At 39.8% G+C, this 17,410-nt stretch overlaps 1 protein-coding gene across 2 annotated transcripts in view; it reads right to left on the bottom strand.

The window, feature by feature from the left end:
- Positions 1-10,750, bottom strand: part of ror1 (receptor tyrosine kinase-like orphan receptor 1) — a 146,716-nt gene extending 135,966 nt beyond the window's left edge. For both annotated transcript variants that reach the window (XM_042484153.2, XM_088077540.1), the window contains exon 1: positions 10,200-10,750. In XM_042484153.2, the coding sequence (XP_042340087.1) occupies positions 10,200-10,305 (106 nt within the window). In that variant the 5' untranslated portion in view covers positions 10,306-10,750. The remainder of the gene's footprint in view (positions 1-10,199) is intronic.
- Positions 10,751-17,410: the final 6,660 nt, after the last annotated feature.

Here is a 17,410-nt window from a genome sequence, read left to right as displayed (position 1 = left end):
GTTTGAGACCATGTCAACACTGCCCCAAAATTCGTGTTTTTAAAAAGACAGCTTACTCTCACTTTTGTTGTTGTAGATCAGGATTTCTGTTTGTGTCATCATAACACTGATGCCTTAGCAAGCATAATGTTGTTGGGTGGATTTCTGCAGTGTAGCAGCACAGGAAACACTTCAATTTCAAGCTACTGTTAATGAAGTCATACCCTCATTAACTACAATTATGGTTATTACTTTTCACTGGAGCACCACCTAACGCAAGCCTAAACAGCATGCACCTCAGCTGACAGTGTTGCTGCTGGCCTTTTTTTTTTAATTTTTGGCTTAGCAAAAGTTTAAACATATGGAGAAATTAAATGGAAAGAAAAACTTTAAGTGATGCAGCAGGAAAAAGAAGCAGACAGAAGATGAAGAGAAAGATGAAGGCAGAAGGATCGTTGTTTACGACTTACCATAAATCCCATATAATAGTAAAACAACACCTCAAAGCTGAAACACACACAACTCCAGCCTGCAAAACATTTTCAGTGAAGCAGAAAAAACACATTGCACAAACATGCAGTCAGTGCCCACAGCAGACCGACTTCTCTCATGGGAAAAGGACAAAAAGTGGGAGAGCTTCATCTTTGTCCCGTGAAGGGAACAATAAATTTAAGATCTGTTGCAACACTGCAGACTTCCCTGCTTGCACTTTACTATTGTCTGGAAACCTGCACACAGATGGGTGGCTGAGGACGGACATTGAGAGCTGGATCACAGAAGAATCGCACCTCTTTGATAACACAACATGATCTACACACAGTCCATAGAAAAAATATTTTTCCGTGGGCGATAATCTACGTGAGATATGGCCTACAAGTGTCCAGAGTGTAAAATTTAAGGCGATTTAGTGGCAGCTAGCTGTGAGGATTGGAGATTGCAACCAGATGAAACTTCTCGCAGTTAGGATTCCTTAAGTTGTCATTGTAGCATCTGCTGATCTGGGCTCCCCTTTTTTCTCTAAAATCCATACGTTTGGGAGATTTTACTGGGAGACAAATTATCCACAGAGGTCTCTTCCTCTACAAAGCAAACAGACTCAATGATTTAAACCTAAAAACACAGACTTAAGCAGGTTAACAGGGAAAAATCTGTGTTTTTCTGATGTTCTTGTCATGGAGGGGCTGCTAACTACGGTGGCAGATGCAAAAAGGCAGAAAGGGTGATCGGCCCTATTTAGAGTCAGTGACTGATTTGTCTATTCTGGGCTACTGAAACAAATACAGTGAAACATGGAGGACTCCGTCGATGAGGAACCGCTCCTTATGTAGATATAAATGGTTCATTCTAAGTTAACAAATACACGATTCTTGATTTCAGGTGATTATATAATAAAGAAAAGATACTATGACATATGCTATGACATTTCATTTCTGCCAATATATCCCCCTAAATCCTACACACTGGACCTTTAATCAAACAGATTCAGCGTGTAGGTTTAAAAGGAGCTCAAAAAACATCTCAACTTTGAACCCCTGCTGAAAACAATGAAAGGAAAAAAGGCTTATACATTCACAATCTTGTTATTACTTTAGCAGATCCCCAAATCTATTTGGTGGCCAATGTAGACTTGTTAAACTGGCAGCTTTGAACTAAAAACCCATTTGCAGGAACTAATCTTCAAAAGACAGAATTCCACAACTTCAGACTACAACAGGATTATAGTTTCTGTTGCTACTGATTGTAATTAAAAACCAATAAAAGCCAAAAACAGCCAAACAAACTTCTCGCTGTATGTTACACAAACAAAAACACTTCCTGAACGACTAAATGAGAGGGCGAACCACAAATCAGTCCTGAGCCCTGCAAAGCAAATCCAACACTATATATACACACACATTCAGAAAGGGTTCAGTTGACTCAAACTGAACACAAATCATTAGATGCCCCGTAAAATTCAATTTCCTGCAGTCCAAACATATCTGGTTTAATAATTCCACAAGCAGACTGAAGTTTGTATTCAAAAGCATTTTCCACATTACACAGCACTACAGCAGAAATGTGCTATTTACATTATTTCTATGTGTAGGTTAGAGGCATGAAAAAAAGACAGACAAAGAAAAAAAATTAATGATGTAGCTGCCAAGAATCATTTTGGAATCACACAACTGTGAGAAAATACATGTGATGATGTTGTATTAATAACTGCAGAGTGATAAGTTTATACAAAAGTCTCAGCGGAGCTGATGGTCCAATGGTTTCGCAGCGTAACCACAGCACCACGTGGGCGAAAGAGCAGCCGTGGAGACACAAAGACATATCGAGACTGATACTGAGGAAGCCAAATTATGACTAAACATCCTGTTGATAATCAGCACATAACTGTAATGAATGAACTTAAGTGTTTCTGCACCCGCTGACATCACAAAAGACGCCTCCCGCTCCAATCAAAGATGCTAAATACTGACGAACCATTACCGAAGGCCTGTGTGAGTCGTTATGATTGTGTCTCCAAAGAGAGCGGGAGCTGGTGTGGAGCCACCCCGCTCTCAGTTATTGTTGAGTAAACACACAAAGCGTAGCCAAGAGCAGCATGTCAGTCAGCCAGGCAACAAGGGCCAAGTGGAGGAGCCACTCGACAGCCAAAATGAATGATACAGACAGAGAGGGAAAGGGACTGTGTGTGTGTGTGTGTGTGTGTGTGTGTGTGAGAGAGAGAGAGAGAGAGAGAGAGAGAGAGAGAGAGACAGAAAGAGAAAGGCAAAATATAGCCAAGAAAGTCAGAAAGAGAGAAAAAAACAGGGGGATAGTGCCAGCATTTGTCTCATGCCAGTCAGATAAGAAGAGTGCCAAGGAGTTTTGATGGCATGCTGATGGTAGAGGGGTGACCGAGGGGTTGACTATCCTCTGATCCTCTAGCGGGCAGAAAGTAGGTCTATGAGAGCAACTGAAAACATACTTTGCAGGACAATTTCATAAACAAGTTTTCTAAACGCATATCATTTGTATCCAAAAACAGCATGGACTTGATTAGAGTTTCTGACCTTTCATTGACATTGAAGTTATTTTTTGGAGGCAGGGGCACTATATGTCCTCTTTTCATTCAAACTCGCTTAAATCGTACTGTAGAATAGGCACAGGCTAGGTCTGAATGGTGCTGAAGAAAATCTGATATTGTGATTCTTAAGTTATTTGAAATATATGTTGCAATTTAAAAAAAAAAAAAAGTAGGGAATAGCATGTAAGATTTAGGGAGGTTTGGTGGAATCTAGCAGTGAGAATTGCAGGTAGCAAACTTCCTTGTCAGAATGTCTTCAGTGTTTATTGTTCGGAAGGTTTTTTACCAAAAGCCGATTTTTCCCTCCAACACAAATGGACTATGTGATTAAAACCAGCAAATACACTGATTAAAGAGGTGTCATGTTAAAAATCAGTGTTTCTCTGATGTCGTCCGGCACATCGCAGACGGCTCACTTGCCCAGCAGCTTCTGTGCTGCAGCTTTTTTTAGCAAACGCTAAAGTTAATGATTTTAGGTGTGAGTGTCACTAGACTTCGGCAGACTACTCAGCTGCGTACTTTCTGTTGTGAAAAAGATGACCTGCTGCTGCTGCAAAAAAAGGCTGCCTTAAGACATTTTGGGGGATAAAGCTAATAGAGTGACAAGATCGTCCATTATTTGATAAGCTATGCATATTTTGGGGGGGAAAGTAAATATTTTTGGTGGACATAAGCACATAAAGTTTGGGGTATTTAATACCTTGGTAGGAGCGTGGCGTTGTACAAAGACCTAATTGTGGCTGGACGGAGATCTGCCCGTCTGCTTGCAGTGGGGGTTTCTGAAGTCCTTAATGCAATGCAAACATGGCTTAAAAAGATTTACTCTGACACATATAGAGGAGTTTAAAAAGCCATGTTTCATCCCACCCCCTATTAAATGAAATGTAGCATAATCTCTGTATATTAATACCGGCGCATAGCTAGCTAGGAGGACACTAGCAAAGTAGTAATTTGATAAAACTGCAATGAAGAGTGGTCTCAATGAAATTTAGAGCTCTTTAAGCCAGCTCTATTCCCCGCAGTCCTTGACATTAAACTGTGCCAAGTCCATATGGGAAATTGATATGCAGTATGTGTGGCTTATTCCATTAGACTCATTAAAGTGTCACTTTGTCATCAGCATGCTCTCGCACTTACAGCTTGCCTTACAACTGCAGCAAAGGACTCATTGTGTTGTGCGTGTAAAGTACAGCAGAGAACATTTTTTATGTGGCGGGTGTAATTTGTCTTCCAGACAGCAGTCGAAAGACATCAACATAGAGAGTATTGAATAGGAGGTATAGAAAGCTATTTAATTTGTAGTCCGGCATACAGAACAGGGGCAAGTATAATTTTAGCCTATTAATGTACCATGCACTTTGACTAATACTTAATGGTACCTTGCTGCAGCTTTGTGCAGACTGTTAAAATCATTGAAGTGCCACACTGTCTTCTACACACTGGCCTCTCAGCTGCAGCACTAAAACCTGAACCAATGTTTTCTGTTCCCTTTGTTAATCCGCCGCTACATTTCCCTGAACCCTGCAGAGGTTTTTCTCCCCCTAACAGACTGACCTCCTGTGCAGACACTAAATTGCAGGAAAAAGGGTTTTTCATGCTTGGCTACAGTTTGTAGTGGCAGAAACTTTATCAAACGTCTCCAACGAGGATCTGAGCGAACTGTGTTTAGCCTTTGATTAAACGCTGCCTCTCAGAGGGACTCTGACCGCTTAAAAGTAAGCATGCTCCACAGAGTCTGTTTTGTGGAAATAAGAGCATTTTTCTGCCAATATTACCCAAATGCAGGAAATTTACACTTCGTACCATTCACAGAAAGGCTTTTGGCTGACTTGGCAGCAAGCAGATCCACAAAAAAAAAGAAAAATCAGGCTCTCCTTTCAAAATTCCTCTGTCAACCAAGCATTGACGACATATTATCAGAACATTCCAGCCAGCAACTCAATGGAAAACAACGGTACCATTTACTAACTTCACACAGGGAAACTTCATATCTTGTGAATTCTGTAGTAATCAATGAGGTAGTCCTGCTAAAGAAACAACAACTACAACAAAAGAGCGATGACAAAAACTACACAAGTTGGGAAAAAAGCACTGAACATTAGTTATTTGATATCTTTATGCTAATTAAATAATTTAAAGGTCCCATATAGATATCACTTTTAGGTTTATACTTGTATTTTGTGTTTCTACTAGATAATGTTTATAAGCTTCAATGTTTAAAAACACTCTTTTTTCTCATATTATCTGTTTGAATATACTGTACCTGCATTCACCCTTTGAAATGCTCTGTTTTAGCGCCTGTCTCTTTAAGTCCCCCCTCCCAAAACAGTCCAGTCTACTCCAATTGGTCAGTGTTTCTGGGTCTTTAACATTCACGCTCTCTGCGTCTTTGTACCTTCATTGCAGCTGAGAATGACTGTTACAGCAATTTAGCAGCACTTTTGGCCTCTATATAGTGTAATTGTGATATCACAACTTCACAGAAGTCGTTATGGCTTGTTTTAAGACAAAGGTTTCTGAAAACACACTCTGCGCATGTCTCTGTGGATTGAGGTTTTGACACTTTCACAGTACTTTCACAGTACACCTATGCTAGTTTTATAATAAAAAGGGACATGGAAATCTGACTTTTTACAATATGGGACCTTTAAAGCAAATTGTCCACTGGCTTTACATCAGTTAAACAATTAGCACACAATATTCTCCAAAGTGTTTGCCCTATGGCAACACTGAGGAACGCCGAGCCTTGGCAAACACATGTGCTTAATAACGAGTGGGAAGTAGGTAATTGCCAGTGCACGACGTGGTTTACACACTGATGTTTTAAATCAGTGACATAAAACAGAGTTGGAGCGTATGATTTATGGCTATGTCCTGATTAAATTAATGTCCAAGGCTTTCTCCCCATTTCACACGCTCAAAATGGAGTTGAACTGTCTAAAAAAAAAAAAAATCCACCCCCCTCCTCCGAGAAAAGACCATACATCTGTTTCACACATACAGTTCCTGCCATAGTCTTCTGTGTCTGCCAAAGGCTTTTAGGGATGCACACCACTTGATGCCTGAGTTAGTGCACGGTGCAGAGTGGGAGTTGAGTATTAAACACGGCGGAGTCATCTATCTGGAAGATGTACCACTCAGACCATGATGGAGACCAACATTCCCCAGAGCATCTGGATAAAATACTGCCAAACTGAATATAGTCACACATAAAAGAAAAATTAAATCAATATTGTGATGATGAGAAGCACTAAGCAAAGCAAAAATCATTAAGGGAGGGTCTGATTTGCATTTGTTTTACAAGGATGCATAAAGAAAGTGCTACCATAAACTTTGACATCTCTTTCAACTCCTTAAAAAATGCTCCCTTAATATGAGTCAAAGAAATGCCAGAAGAAATATAACAGTACAGATAGACATCTCAGTAGCAGGGAGAGCAGGACAAGCTCCTACACACTCAGTCTGCAGCACTGAGGATTTTTTCCAGGGGTGAAGTGCCTTTAGTGTCAACAGTGTGTCCTGTTGAAAACTGCACTGAGGCAGTTCCACCCAACATGATTTATAGCCTCCCTGAGTGTTATTAAAAGGCTAAATGCAACTCTAAACACATTTCACATAGGCGCTGCCCTGCACAGGACCTTTTATGTTTAGAGGTGAATGTCCTATGTTCAGAAACATTTACACAGTTTATATAGCTAGGAAACATTGCCGTCAATTTCTTTTTATGAACATGTCACAGATTAGTACTTTGGAGCTGAAAAGCAGGGGTCGAGAGATGGAACGACAGTGACTACTTTGAAAAAAAGATGCTGTGCCTATCTGTTTAAATACATGGTGCATTTACTTGGGCTGTGGAAATCTGATTTGTCGCTTTCAGCAGAAATATGACTTCCATATTGCAAAATCTGGGTTCAATTTCAGGTTAACTGATTAAGAATAAAGCCAGTTGGCAAAGACAGATTCCTGCTGGAAAAAAAATGCTCAGGCATGTCGACCTTCGTGTGGGTTTTTCAGTTTTTTTCCAATTGTGTGCAAATGCATGGAAAAGACCTCCAGAGGCGGATGGTTATGATTTGCAAGTGGAGCATTGCCTATAAAATCTCATGATCTGTACATTAAGCCACTGAGAGCAGAGTCCCTGAAAATACATACACCATACATGAATGTATATTGTTGGTTTACACATCCTTTGTCAAGTCTGTAATGTAAACCAGTTCCCTTACTATGGTCAGGGGGAGTTTTGATTGTTCTTGGGAATCCTGACATTTCAACCTATTAATCATGCATCATATATTACAAAAAGTTATGCACACAGTTCGTACAATAGCTTATGAATTAGCACCATGATGCCTTGTAAATCAGCGCCCCCACCAGTTAGGTTGAGAAAAGGAAAATAATCATCATTGGGCATAATTTGATGACACGATGACGTAACGCAAAATAACACTGTTATTAGTTTCACAGGGGACACAAACCCTGGTCTCCTGGGTCAAAGTCCTGTGTTTGTTTGACCCATCCACCATCCTGTCACTCTTTAAACTACGTGACCTGACTTCCTCTTATGCTCTTGTTAAGGAGGACAGCCTGCAGTGCGTAGATCATGTTATTACAGTCTCCTGGCTCACAATTCCATGGGTTTCATATCAATTACAGTGAAATACTTTTCGTAGGTATAATTATGAACAGTGAGTGAGAACAGCCTGCACATTTGAACCGCAGACACAGAGACGTGACCTCTGACCTCTTGACTGGACGCTCACAGACTGACAAGTAAACTGTAGGGCAGTAAATAAAGACAGACAGCCACGCCTTTTAGTTTCTTACTCCTCATGTTTGCTCAGATGCTTCAACAATACAGTCTCATTATGTCCACTGATCACATGGTACTGCACTCTTCACATTGACTCCAGCTGAACTACACTGTTGTTCCTCTCTGCCCATTCCCATTACAGCAAGCCAAAGGAGAGACAAGACTGCCACTGTTATCATCTCCCAACATATCCTGGAGCTTCTTCATTGGTGGCGAATACAAGATTAAGTTTGTGGATGCAACGTCAGAACAAAGCATCTTGAAGGAATCCTTCACCCCTAAATGATCTCTGAAGAATGAAGAATCCATAAACTGAGAACATTCCTGATGAATTGAGGTCATAGGGATCCACATTTAACACCAGCATATCTATCCATCCATCTCTCACACAACGTCTGCAGTATGATCAAAGTCTTCTTTATTCAGTCGTATGCCCGGCGCTTCCCAAACACATGCATTTTGATATTATTTAAAACACTTCTGCATGAAGTGCACAGACGCGCTGCTGGTTCATGCCTGAGACTGTTTATTTAGTAATATTTTAGCAAAAATGCTTTTGGGATGTACTGAGGGTCCCCCTGGATAAATGAGACTTGGATTGAACTGCATGAGTTGTGTGAGAGTTTGTAAACAGATTAATTGATATAGTTTTGCTGTCCTTAAACGCGGCCCCCTATGACTTCAATTCATAAAGAATTCTTTGCATTTTTTGATTCTTTGTCCACCATTGAGGCATGAGAGAAAAACATTTTTTTAATGGTCTCAGCCTAACACTGGGTGAATAACGGATATACAAATCATAATTTCAGGGTGAAGAATTCCTTTAACTGTCATTTTCTTGTCCATGACCATTAAGGCTACAATAAAAACACAATTATTTGAATGTAGTGAGAAAGTCAGCATCAAAATCATTATACGGAGAAGCTGCAGATCATCTCTGAGAGACAGAAGCTCAAGCTTTTCAGTGGGAGGGAGTACATACGTATTAGCATATGAAGTGTAATTTTCAGGGTAAATGCTGCCTCTATACTCTGGGAGTCACTTTTATTTCTCTGTTTTCAGATATGAAGTAGGGGCTTGGCTCTCCTCCGCTCCATATTCGATCATGAAACTCCATTTGAAGAAGATACAGCGGACTCATCCAGTTAAGTAATGTGGATTAACATTCCTCCCTGCCTCAGAGCAAGAGAGAGAGGTAGAAAGATAAAGAGGAAAAGGATGGCAAAATGGCATTCGCAGAAAGCTTTACGCTCAACGCAGCATTTTCTGTACACCTCCATCATAAATAACAGCCAAAAGGATTTAAGGAGGACACAGATAATCCAAACAAACCCCAAAAAACCATCCGGAGATAATTCATCACTACCCATCAGGAAGGGGAGGATAGTTTTATACATACTATACACCTAGCACTGGAAAAAAGCTAAGACGCATTTCACGAGTGGCTTCATAAACAATTCAAATTTAATTCAAACTGAATTCAATCATACTTATATTAGTCAACCAAAGGCCAGTTACATATACCATCAGGCCATGCTTTCTTTAATACCACACACTCAGCTATGTGGAGGAAAAGACGGTGAAAATATGGTTATTTTGATTGTTGAATGAGCAAAAATGAGTAAAAATCAAAATACAGTAGGCCTAATTATTTATAACCACAGTGGGCAGACAAATAAAACGACACAACTGTAATAAGAAATTAAGTTATTTCCATAGTCTGGCCTTTGTTTCCAAAAGTTGTCCATGCATCATGGTACACCCTGCCACAGCCATTACTCTGTTACCATCAGTCAAACCTAAATGCTTCATAAATGTTTGCCTTTCAATTAAAACGTTACCCATCTCTTATCTTTGAATTGACCCAGAATCACTGAAGGGGGTATTTGGGAGCACAATAGCTCTCCAGCTGACGAGTTAAGAGCCTTTCCATTGTGTCCCAACGGAGTCAAGTCTTTCCTCGTGCAGAGGCTTCACAATGACAATAGGAAGATAATCTAAAAACCAAAGATCATTTACATGAGAGGGGAGACTGAATGATGGCAAACACCTCTGCATTACATGGATGGAGCAACACGTTGAGGGCATTTGTGAGATGATTTCAGTTGCAAAAAACAAAAACAAATGAATGATCTTACAAATAAATTAACATACACATGCATGACTTAAACTGTGTGATAAAGTCACTACAAAGCTACAACAGGAGCGCGCTACAAGAATTTTCATCATGCTTGACATGTTATATTGTCGAAATCACGCGTGTTGGGATGAACCGCAGAGTGAGGGAAGCCAGCAGAGGAGCAGGGGGACAGCAGGGACTGAGCACGGAGCGAGGGAAGAAGTGTTGAGACTCACCGGACGCGCTCAGGTCCTGGACGCTGTGGAGGAGCAGGGCGACCCAGAGAGCGCAGGCTGGACATCTCCAGAGACGCCGGCTCGCCGCTGCCCGACTTGGATACATTCCTCCGGCTCTGTGTTACAACCTTCGCCCGCTTTTCACATCCACTTCTCTCAAAAATGTAATGTCGAGCCCCTCCAAAAAAATCAAAAAGGTATCTTGATAACTCTTGTTTTCAGACGTTTTTTTCAAAATGCATCAAAACGCTCAAAAAAAAGTGAGAGTGGGGCAGAAAGTTGTGTCCGTGTCTCCTGGTGTGTGTCTCTTTCCTCCTCGCTGGAGCCCAGCACACTTTCCCCCTCTCTGTCGCTCTCTTCAAACTGAGCAGCAATCTTTCCTACAAACTTCACCGGAGAGGCTCGTGCCCACAGCAGCCACATGGCTCTGATTAGCCACGTGTCGCCACCCTGTGGTCACTGCAGGAACTGTCAGAGAGACGTTTAAACATTTCATTCAATAACTCATCTTAAAACCCACTTACAGACCTGCTTTTATGTGATCTCTATTTTAATTAATCTATCTCAGTTTGTCTTCGGATTTATTGTTTATTCTGTCTTGATTGCGTTTAAATCAATTATTTATTAGTACAATTATTTTCGTGTTTACTGCTAATATTCTTTGAATTGTATTTACTCTTATTGGTGTGGGCTGTTGTTGTTGTTGTTGTTGTTGTTGTTGTTATTTTTGTTTTGTAAGGGGCTATATGAATAAAGTTATTATTATTATTATTATTATTATTATCATTATTATTATTATTATTATTATTATTATTATTATTATTATTATTGTTATTGTTGTTGTTGTTGTTGTTGTTGTTGTTGTTGTTTAAATAAAAAACATTTAGCTGATTTGAAAGTGTACAGGACCCAAAAGTCAATAGCATTTTTTGGTGGTCCTGGTATTGTACATGCTGGCTCACTGTAAGAGCTTACTGGCACACTTAATAGAACTGAGCCATCATTAATGTTATCAATTTCACCTGTGCTTTTCCTACTAAGACATGCCAAACTGTCTGAAACAAGTCCATTTGGAAGTCTAAATCTGGGTTTGTTTGTTTTTTTTCAGATGGTCACGGCATACAAAAGCTTCAGAGCAGCTATTGAATGAACATTAAGATGACCAGCCTTAAGTGTCAAGTCTTTGCACTCAAGTCTCAAGTCAAGAGAGGTACATCCCAAATCAAGTCCCTCGTACTGAACATTGACAAGTCAATAACACATCATGACAAAGTTGACTTGAAAGTTGGACTTGAGTCGCTGTGGCTAATTTGTAAAATTTGTTTTTTGTTGGTAACAGCATAGTTTTGGTATTTCAATGAAATTAGCCTACAGTAGGTTTATTTTTTGCCAGCCAGTCCTCAGTAATGTAACATGACACTGTTATTGCTCCAATTAAAGGACAATGATATGGTTTCAATTTTACAAGACCTTCAATGGATAAACCAACTAGAATGAACACCACAAGATGATATGACCAGCTAAACCAATAAAATCAAGCAAAAACATACCTTGAGCTGGTCAAACAAGCTGGTCAACCAGTTTTACCATTTAAGCTGGCAAAGTTGCTTTTTTTCAGCAGGGGTGCATCTTCAAATATCTAAAGTATGATCAAAGTTGAATTAAGTAACCTAACAGAAAGCTTGTCAGTTCCCTCAGGCAGAGGGGCTCTGAGCAGCCACTTTATTTGGGCTGTCTCTGGTGCGCATGATTTTACGAGGTCTAGTATTTACAGGGAGGAAAATATTCTCCAATGAAAAAATCAGGGAATGTGACTTGTGAAATCAGCATGGCTGTATACTTTATTACACTAGTGATATTTCTGAAAATGTATACAGACTTGACTTTTCAGTAAAAGTGTACAGGATCTATTACATAATTTATTAGACTGTGCATTTTGTAATTTGGTATCTGGTTTGTTGAGTTGTATTGAAACCAGTATGATGCCATTGCGTTGTACCGCTGTACCGTGACTGACCAGCACCACCCAAGCATATGAAAGCAGGCCTGTTTTTAACCATATTCTCATTTGACTAAACACAGACCAAAGTGATGTACATTAATCATCAGCTGTTGATGGAGCTGAATTAATCTTTCTGGATTATCTGGTAATGATGCATCTGATTAGATGATCTGACATTTTGATAGTGACTTAACAAGTAGATCTACCTTTTTATAATAACTAGATGAATTAACCACCATATTGAAACCATATCAAAATATGTAACACAGAGAACATTTAATTTCTATCCATGCATTACATTTACAAAGACAGTAAAGATGGAGTGTAATGAGAAGAGAACGATCACGCCTGCAAACATGCTGACTAAAATGACACACTATGCACACAAACCGTTACACAATTATTAATTCCAGAGCCTTAAAGTCTTATTAACCCACCTCACCTTCCCCTCCATAACTCCACACCTTGTTTCATTTTACTCTGCTCACTTCTGGGTTTTGACACACACTTTGTCTCTGCATGTGTCTGCACACACAGGCCACTTTGACAGACTAATACCACAGCAGGAAAAGAATGGTAGCAATTTAGCATCTCCGGTTCTCCCATATTGTGACCTACCCCAGCTCATTAGAGGGAAATATCATCCTCTCTGAAGTATGTTTTGATTTAACTGTTACAGAGAACAGGAATAGCATGTATGAATAATGCTCTAGATGGGATTACTTTCGATTGAAGATCTGAGAGAGGGTGTAGCGGGCTGCTCACAAGTGTCAGGACTTCACCTCTGATTTCGCTTGTCAGGCCCCGGGGTCCAGGACTTGGTTCATAGCTGCGTCCTTAGAACTAATCAAAACCTTCCTTCCCGTCCTCTCCCTGCACACTAACAGTCATCCCTGGAGAGATGCTGCTAACCACCGCTTCGAGATAGCACTGCACACGCTTCCTGCAACCACCAGATAGCATAACGGTGTTTCCAAATTTTGCTCAATAGACTTCCGTATTGGTTCAAGAATTCTTGTTTTACTGTATACTGTATGTCAGCACATCTTTGCAGTGTCCCTGGTCCACTGTCAACTGAGGAAATTAAGAATATGGTGATTGTGAGAGTTGAAGGATACAAAGCAGCAGTTTTACGATAGCTGCCAAAAGCTCTGATCAAAACCATGGCTGCGGCCTATTCAAGCAATTCAACACATAAATAGAGACTGCAGTTCAATTGCTAATGATGATTGAGGGTTCAATCTCACTTTAATGGGTTGGACGTAACAATTCTTTCATACCAGAGGTTGTGATTTTGAAAAAGTGGCATTTTAAAGGTACAGTGTGTAGGATTTAGTGGCATCTAGTGGTTAGGTCGCAGAATTGAAACTCCTCCTGTATGCCAAAGGAAATGGCCCCATCTAGAGCCAGTGTATGATTTTTGAGTTCTGGGCTACTGTAGAAACTGATGGCAGACTCCGTGGAAGAGGACCTGCTCCATATGTACGTATCAGCTCATTCTAAGGTAACAAAGACACCATTCTTATTTGCAGGTAAACTAATGAAATATATAATTTCAGCCAACAGATCCTCCTGAATCCAGAAGACCAGACCTATAAAGAACAGATTTTACAGGGCTCAAAAGTAGCCGTTGCCCATTAGTGACAAACACTTTTTAACATACAAAAATGGGGACAGTAAACATCAAAATTTACACCCCAGAACAAATATTTTTAAAATCTTTGTTGCATTAGTGATATTAAGACAATGCTGCATGTACGTTTACGTATTCACCCGTGTGTTCACAGACATCTAATTTGGAGACAATGGCAAAGCAAAGTAGGTTGTTTGACTGAGGGGTGAAAAGTTCACAGCACAAATGAGCATTGCAAAAGAATGTGCAAAGTGGTTCAACAGACAAAGAACCAGAGGAACCTAAAGGAAAAACAAAAAGGAAACCTGTGAAGTCTTGAGAGCCAAAGTGTCCCGTTATCTTTGAACTGGACAAAAAATGTATCTGCAAAGCTTGTAAAATGCATGCAAAGTGTCAGATGAAACACAGACTACAAAGAATTTTTAATGATAACGCTTCCAAACTTTCTTTAATGTTCACATTTTCATTATCAAGCTGACATAAGTTACTCAAAACATAAGCTGACAAAAACTGACAACCATATTTACAGTTGCGGCAATCAAAACCTGATGTCTGGTTGCCAGACTGGTGACTACTTTTAAAAGTTAGTGTCGAGCCTAGTTTTTTCTTGATTTCATTGAATTTTGAGTAATAGACCTAATATTGAAACATGTACACTCATAGTTCTAATTTCTTAAAACTGCAGTCTGTAACTTGAATGACTGTCAGTGGTTTGAGGGGCTCTTGCTAGTTTAGCTTTTTTTGGACTGCAGAAAAAAGGAGGCATGCCAAACGTGTGTAAGATTGCATGTGCAGACATGGCATGTGTATGATTTCACATAACATTTCAATTAAGACAACAAAGGGCTTTTGTGCTCCAGCGATATCACGCGGAGAGAAAATTCAAACAAAGTAACTCTAAATAACTGTCAAAGCAAATGAAATTGGGCATGACTGATTGCAGTTTGGGGAAACGTGTGAGGTGATGCACATCACATGTCAGCTGAGGCGCCCCTTTAAATTTGCTGTTTAAGCAGCCAAATGAGTTTAAGCTAAGCTGTGTTTAGGTGGTTGTCTCTGTAATAAGGACCCTCAGAGGAGTGGAAGGAGTTTTCGGAGGGGGGAAGACCTCACCACTGGGCCGATCAAGTAGCAAGATTATTTCTGACGTTGGCCTATTTTTCCTCCTTGATGTCTATCGACTTCATTTTGCCTAAAGTAGGATATGATTATTAAAATTGCAACCATGCATGGTGAAAGTCATCTAACTTTCATGGTGGAGTGGATTAGGGTTCTGAAGGTCTCTTTGAAGAGCAGATCCCCGAGGCTTTCTCCAGCGGCCACAGCACATGGACAGGGAGGCCCTTTGTTACAAAGCTGGCAATGATGTCTGAGTCAATAAAAGAGAATGAAAAGATGAGGGTGATGATGGCCTTTCTGCCACATCTACTCAGCGTTTTTAGGTTTCTCCACAGCTTTTGCTCTGTCTCTGTTTCCTTCACATCCTCAAATGACTGATAATATGCGCTTCAATCTGATTTTCCTTGCCGTCGTCTGAAAATGTGCTAGCATTTTGCGCATTCTTTAATCAGTGAATAACTCAAGACAGTTTCCATCCCAGTTTAGACATCATTAAATGGCTGACAGATAATGTTGGCCTCAATGCATCCTTTGTACCTACCCATCTCCGTTCAAATCCCAGTTTAACTGTACTGCATATTGCATTTTTAAGGGCTTACCGTTCAAATGCCTGTTGCACTGTTGGGATGTCTTTTGAAACATATTGCAGTCAGTGCTAATAAACAACAAATGGAAAATGGAGGAAACTCTTCCTGGCCAATACTGAAGAAAGAAAGGTAATCTTCGCTGCAAGCAGGCAAAACTCATGTGTTACACTTGCAGTTTTGCAGAGCAAACATAGAGCACTGCAAAAGCAATTCAACTTTTCAAAACCTTTTCAAGAAAATAGGTAAGTGCTTCCCCTTAATGGTCTGCTCATCTGCTTGGTAGAGCACATTTTGACTCACTACATCAAAAGGCAACTACTATAAGGCAATGACCTTGCTGCAGTGGCTGCGGATTCGACTCCAACTCACAGCTCTTGGCTGTATGTCATCCCCTCTCACCCCCCCTTTCACGGTATCAATCTTCTGTTCTATCTAATAAAGGCAAAAATGCCAAAAAAATAATCTAAAAAAAAAAAAGAAAAATGAATTCAACCTGACTGAACTATCTCTACCATTTGGTTTAGGTACGTTATGCTAGAAAAATCCTCTAGATGTCGCTGTGTGTTTAAATAATTTGCCTTTTCAGTTCTAGGAATATTTCTTGAAATGTTAAAGTTTCAGAGGTCTTACTGAATAGATTTATGTAGGGTCTCTTTTGTCCTTTAATGGTACAGGTAGTGAAGCTAAACTAATGAAATTAAAATGGACTATTTACTAATACATTTTTAAAAAATCTGACCATTCATTGATGTGAAATCATATATTTAATCTGATCCATTACAAACAGTGAAATAATTTCAGAAGTAAGATTTTTTGTTTTACTGTCGAAAGCCATGCTCAACCAAACAGTTAAATGTTACTTTTATGGTTAAGGTAGTTATGCAAAGATAAAGATAAATTAATATTTTTTATGAAATAAAAAAAGATGAATATACATTGTTGTGAATGTTAAATTGTTAATATTATCCCATTATATGTTTTAAAAAACATATGAGACATCAAGAATAAATACATGGAAAACATACCAGTACTGGTAATACTTATCCTATGGTAACAAAACAGTGAATGGTTTGTTATTATTTATTTATTTTTTCTATTTTACATACACCATAAAGGGACATCCCAACTGTTTGAAAGAGGCCTGTCATTCTTTCATTCTTCTCCCATTCTTCTCTACAGGGCCTCCAAATATGTGAAGTTTCAAGCAGCAGAACAATAATTGCTTGCAGTTGAACACATGTAACACACAATACATCGCTGTGTTTGATACCGTACTGCATTTTTCTTCTTTTGTTTATATTTTTAGTGCAGCACATATGGAATGGGGATAAATAAGGCGAGAACAGATTTTTGTTGTTTAAGATTACATCACGCTAACAGGACAAAAACACATTGCCCTGTTGCCTGCCGACAGTATACAACGGATTAGAAAACGGTGATAATATAAAGCCTCAACATCCAGTTTCTCTTTCATCTCAAATCAAAATGGTCTCTCCATCAAACACACAAAGGACAATGGGCCATAGAAGTGTGGTGTTTCCTGGCATAATTGTCTTTATATTGACTGGGAGCCAGGGGAAGAATGAATGAGAAGCTACGAAGCGCCTTGTGGACACCAGCCAGCCTCAACTCCACGCCGCTCGGTTCAACTGTGTGGTCAGAAATGTTCACAGTCGTCTCATCCCGTTGCTGAGCAGTTTTTATGGCCTCACTCATCATCCTGTACACTTCTGCCCCAGACCCTGAAAACTGAGAGTGTAAAATGGTGATGACTCATGCGGAGCCTCTACATCCATTAATGCCAAGTTTTTTTTAAGGTTTGCCTCAGACTTTGTGAGTCTCACACACCCTGTCAGAGCTTGTTCACGTC

This window comes from Plectropomus leopardus, chromosome 5, assembly GCF_026936395.1.
Source record: "Plectropomus leopardus strain MGB_pleo_1.0 chromosome 5, ASM2693639v1, whole genome shotgun sequence".
Lineage (NCBI taxonomy): Eukaryota > Metazoa > Chordata > Actinopteri > Perciformes > Serranidae > Plectropomus > Plectropomus leopardus.
This window is presented reverse-complemented; position numbering and strand designations above follow the sequence as displayed.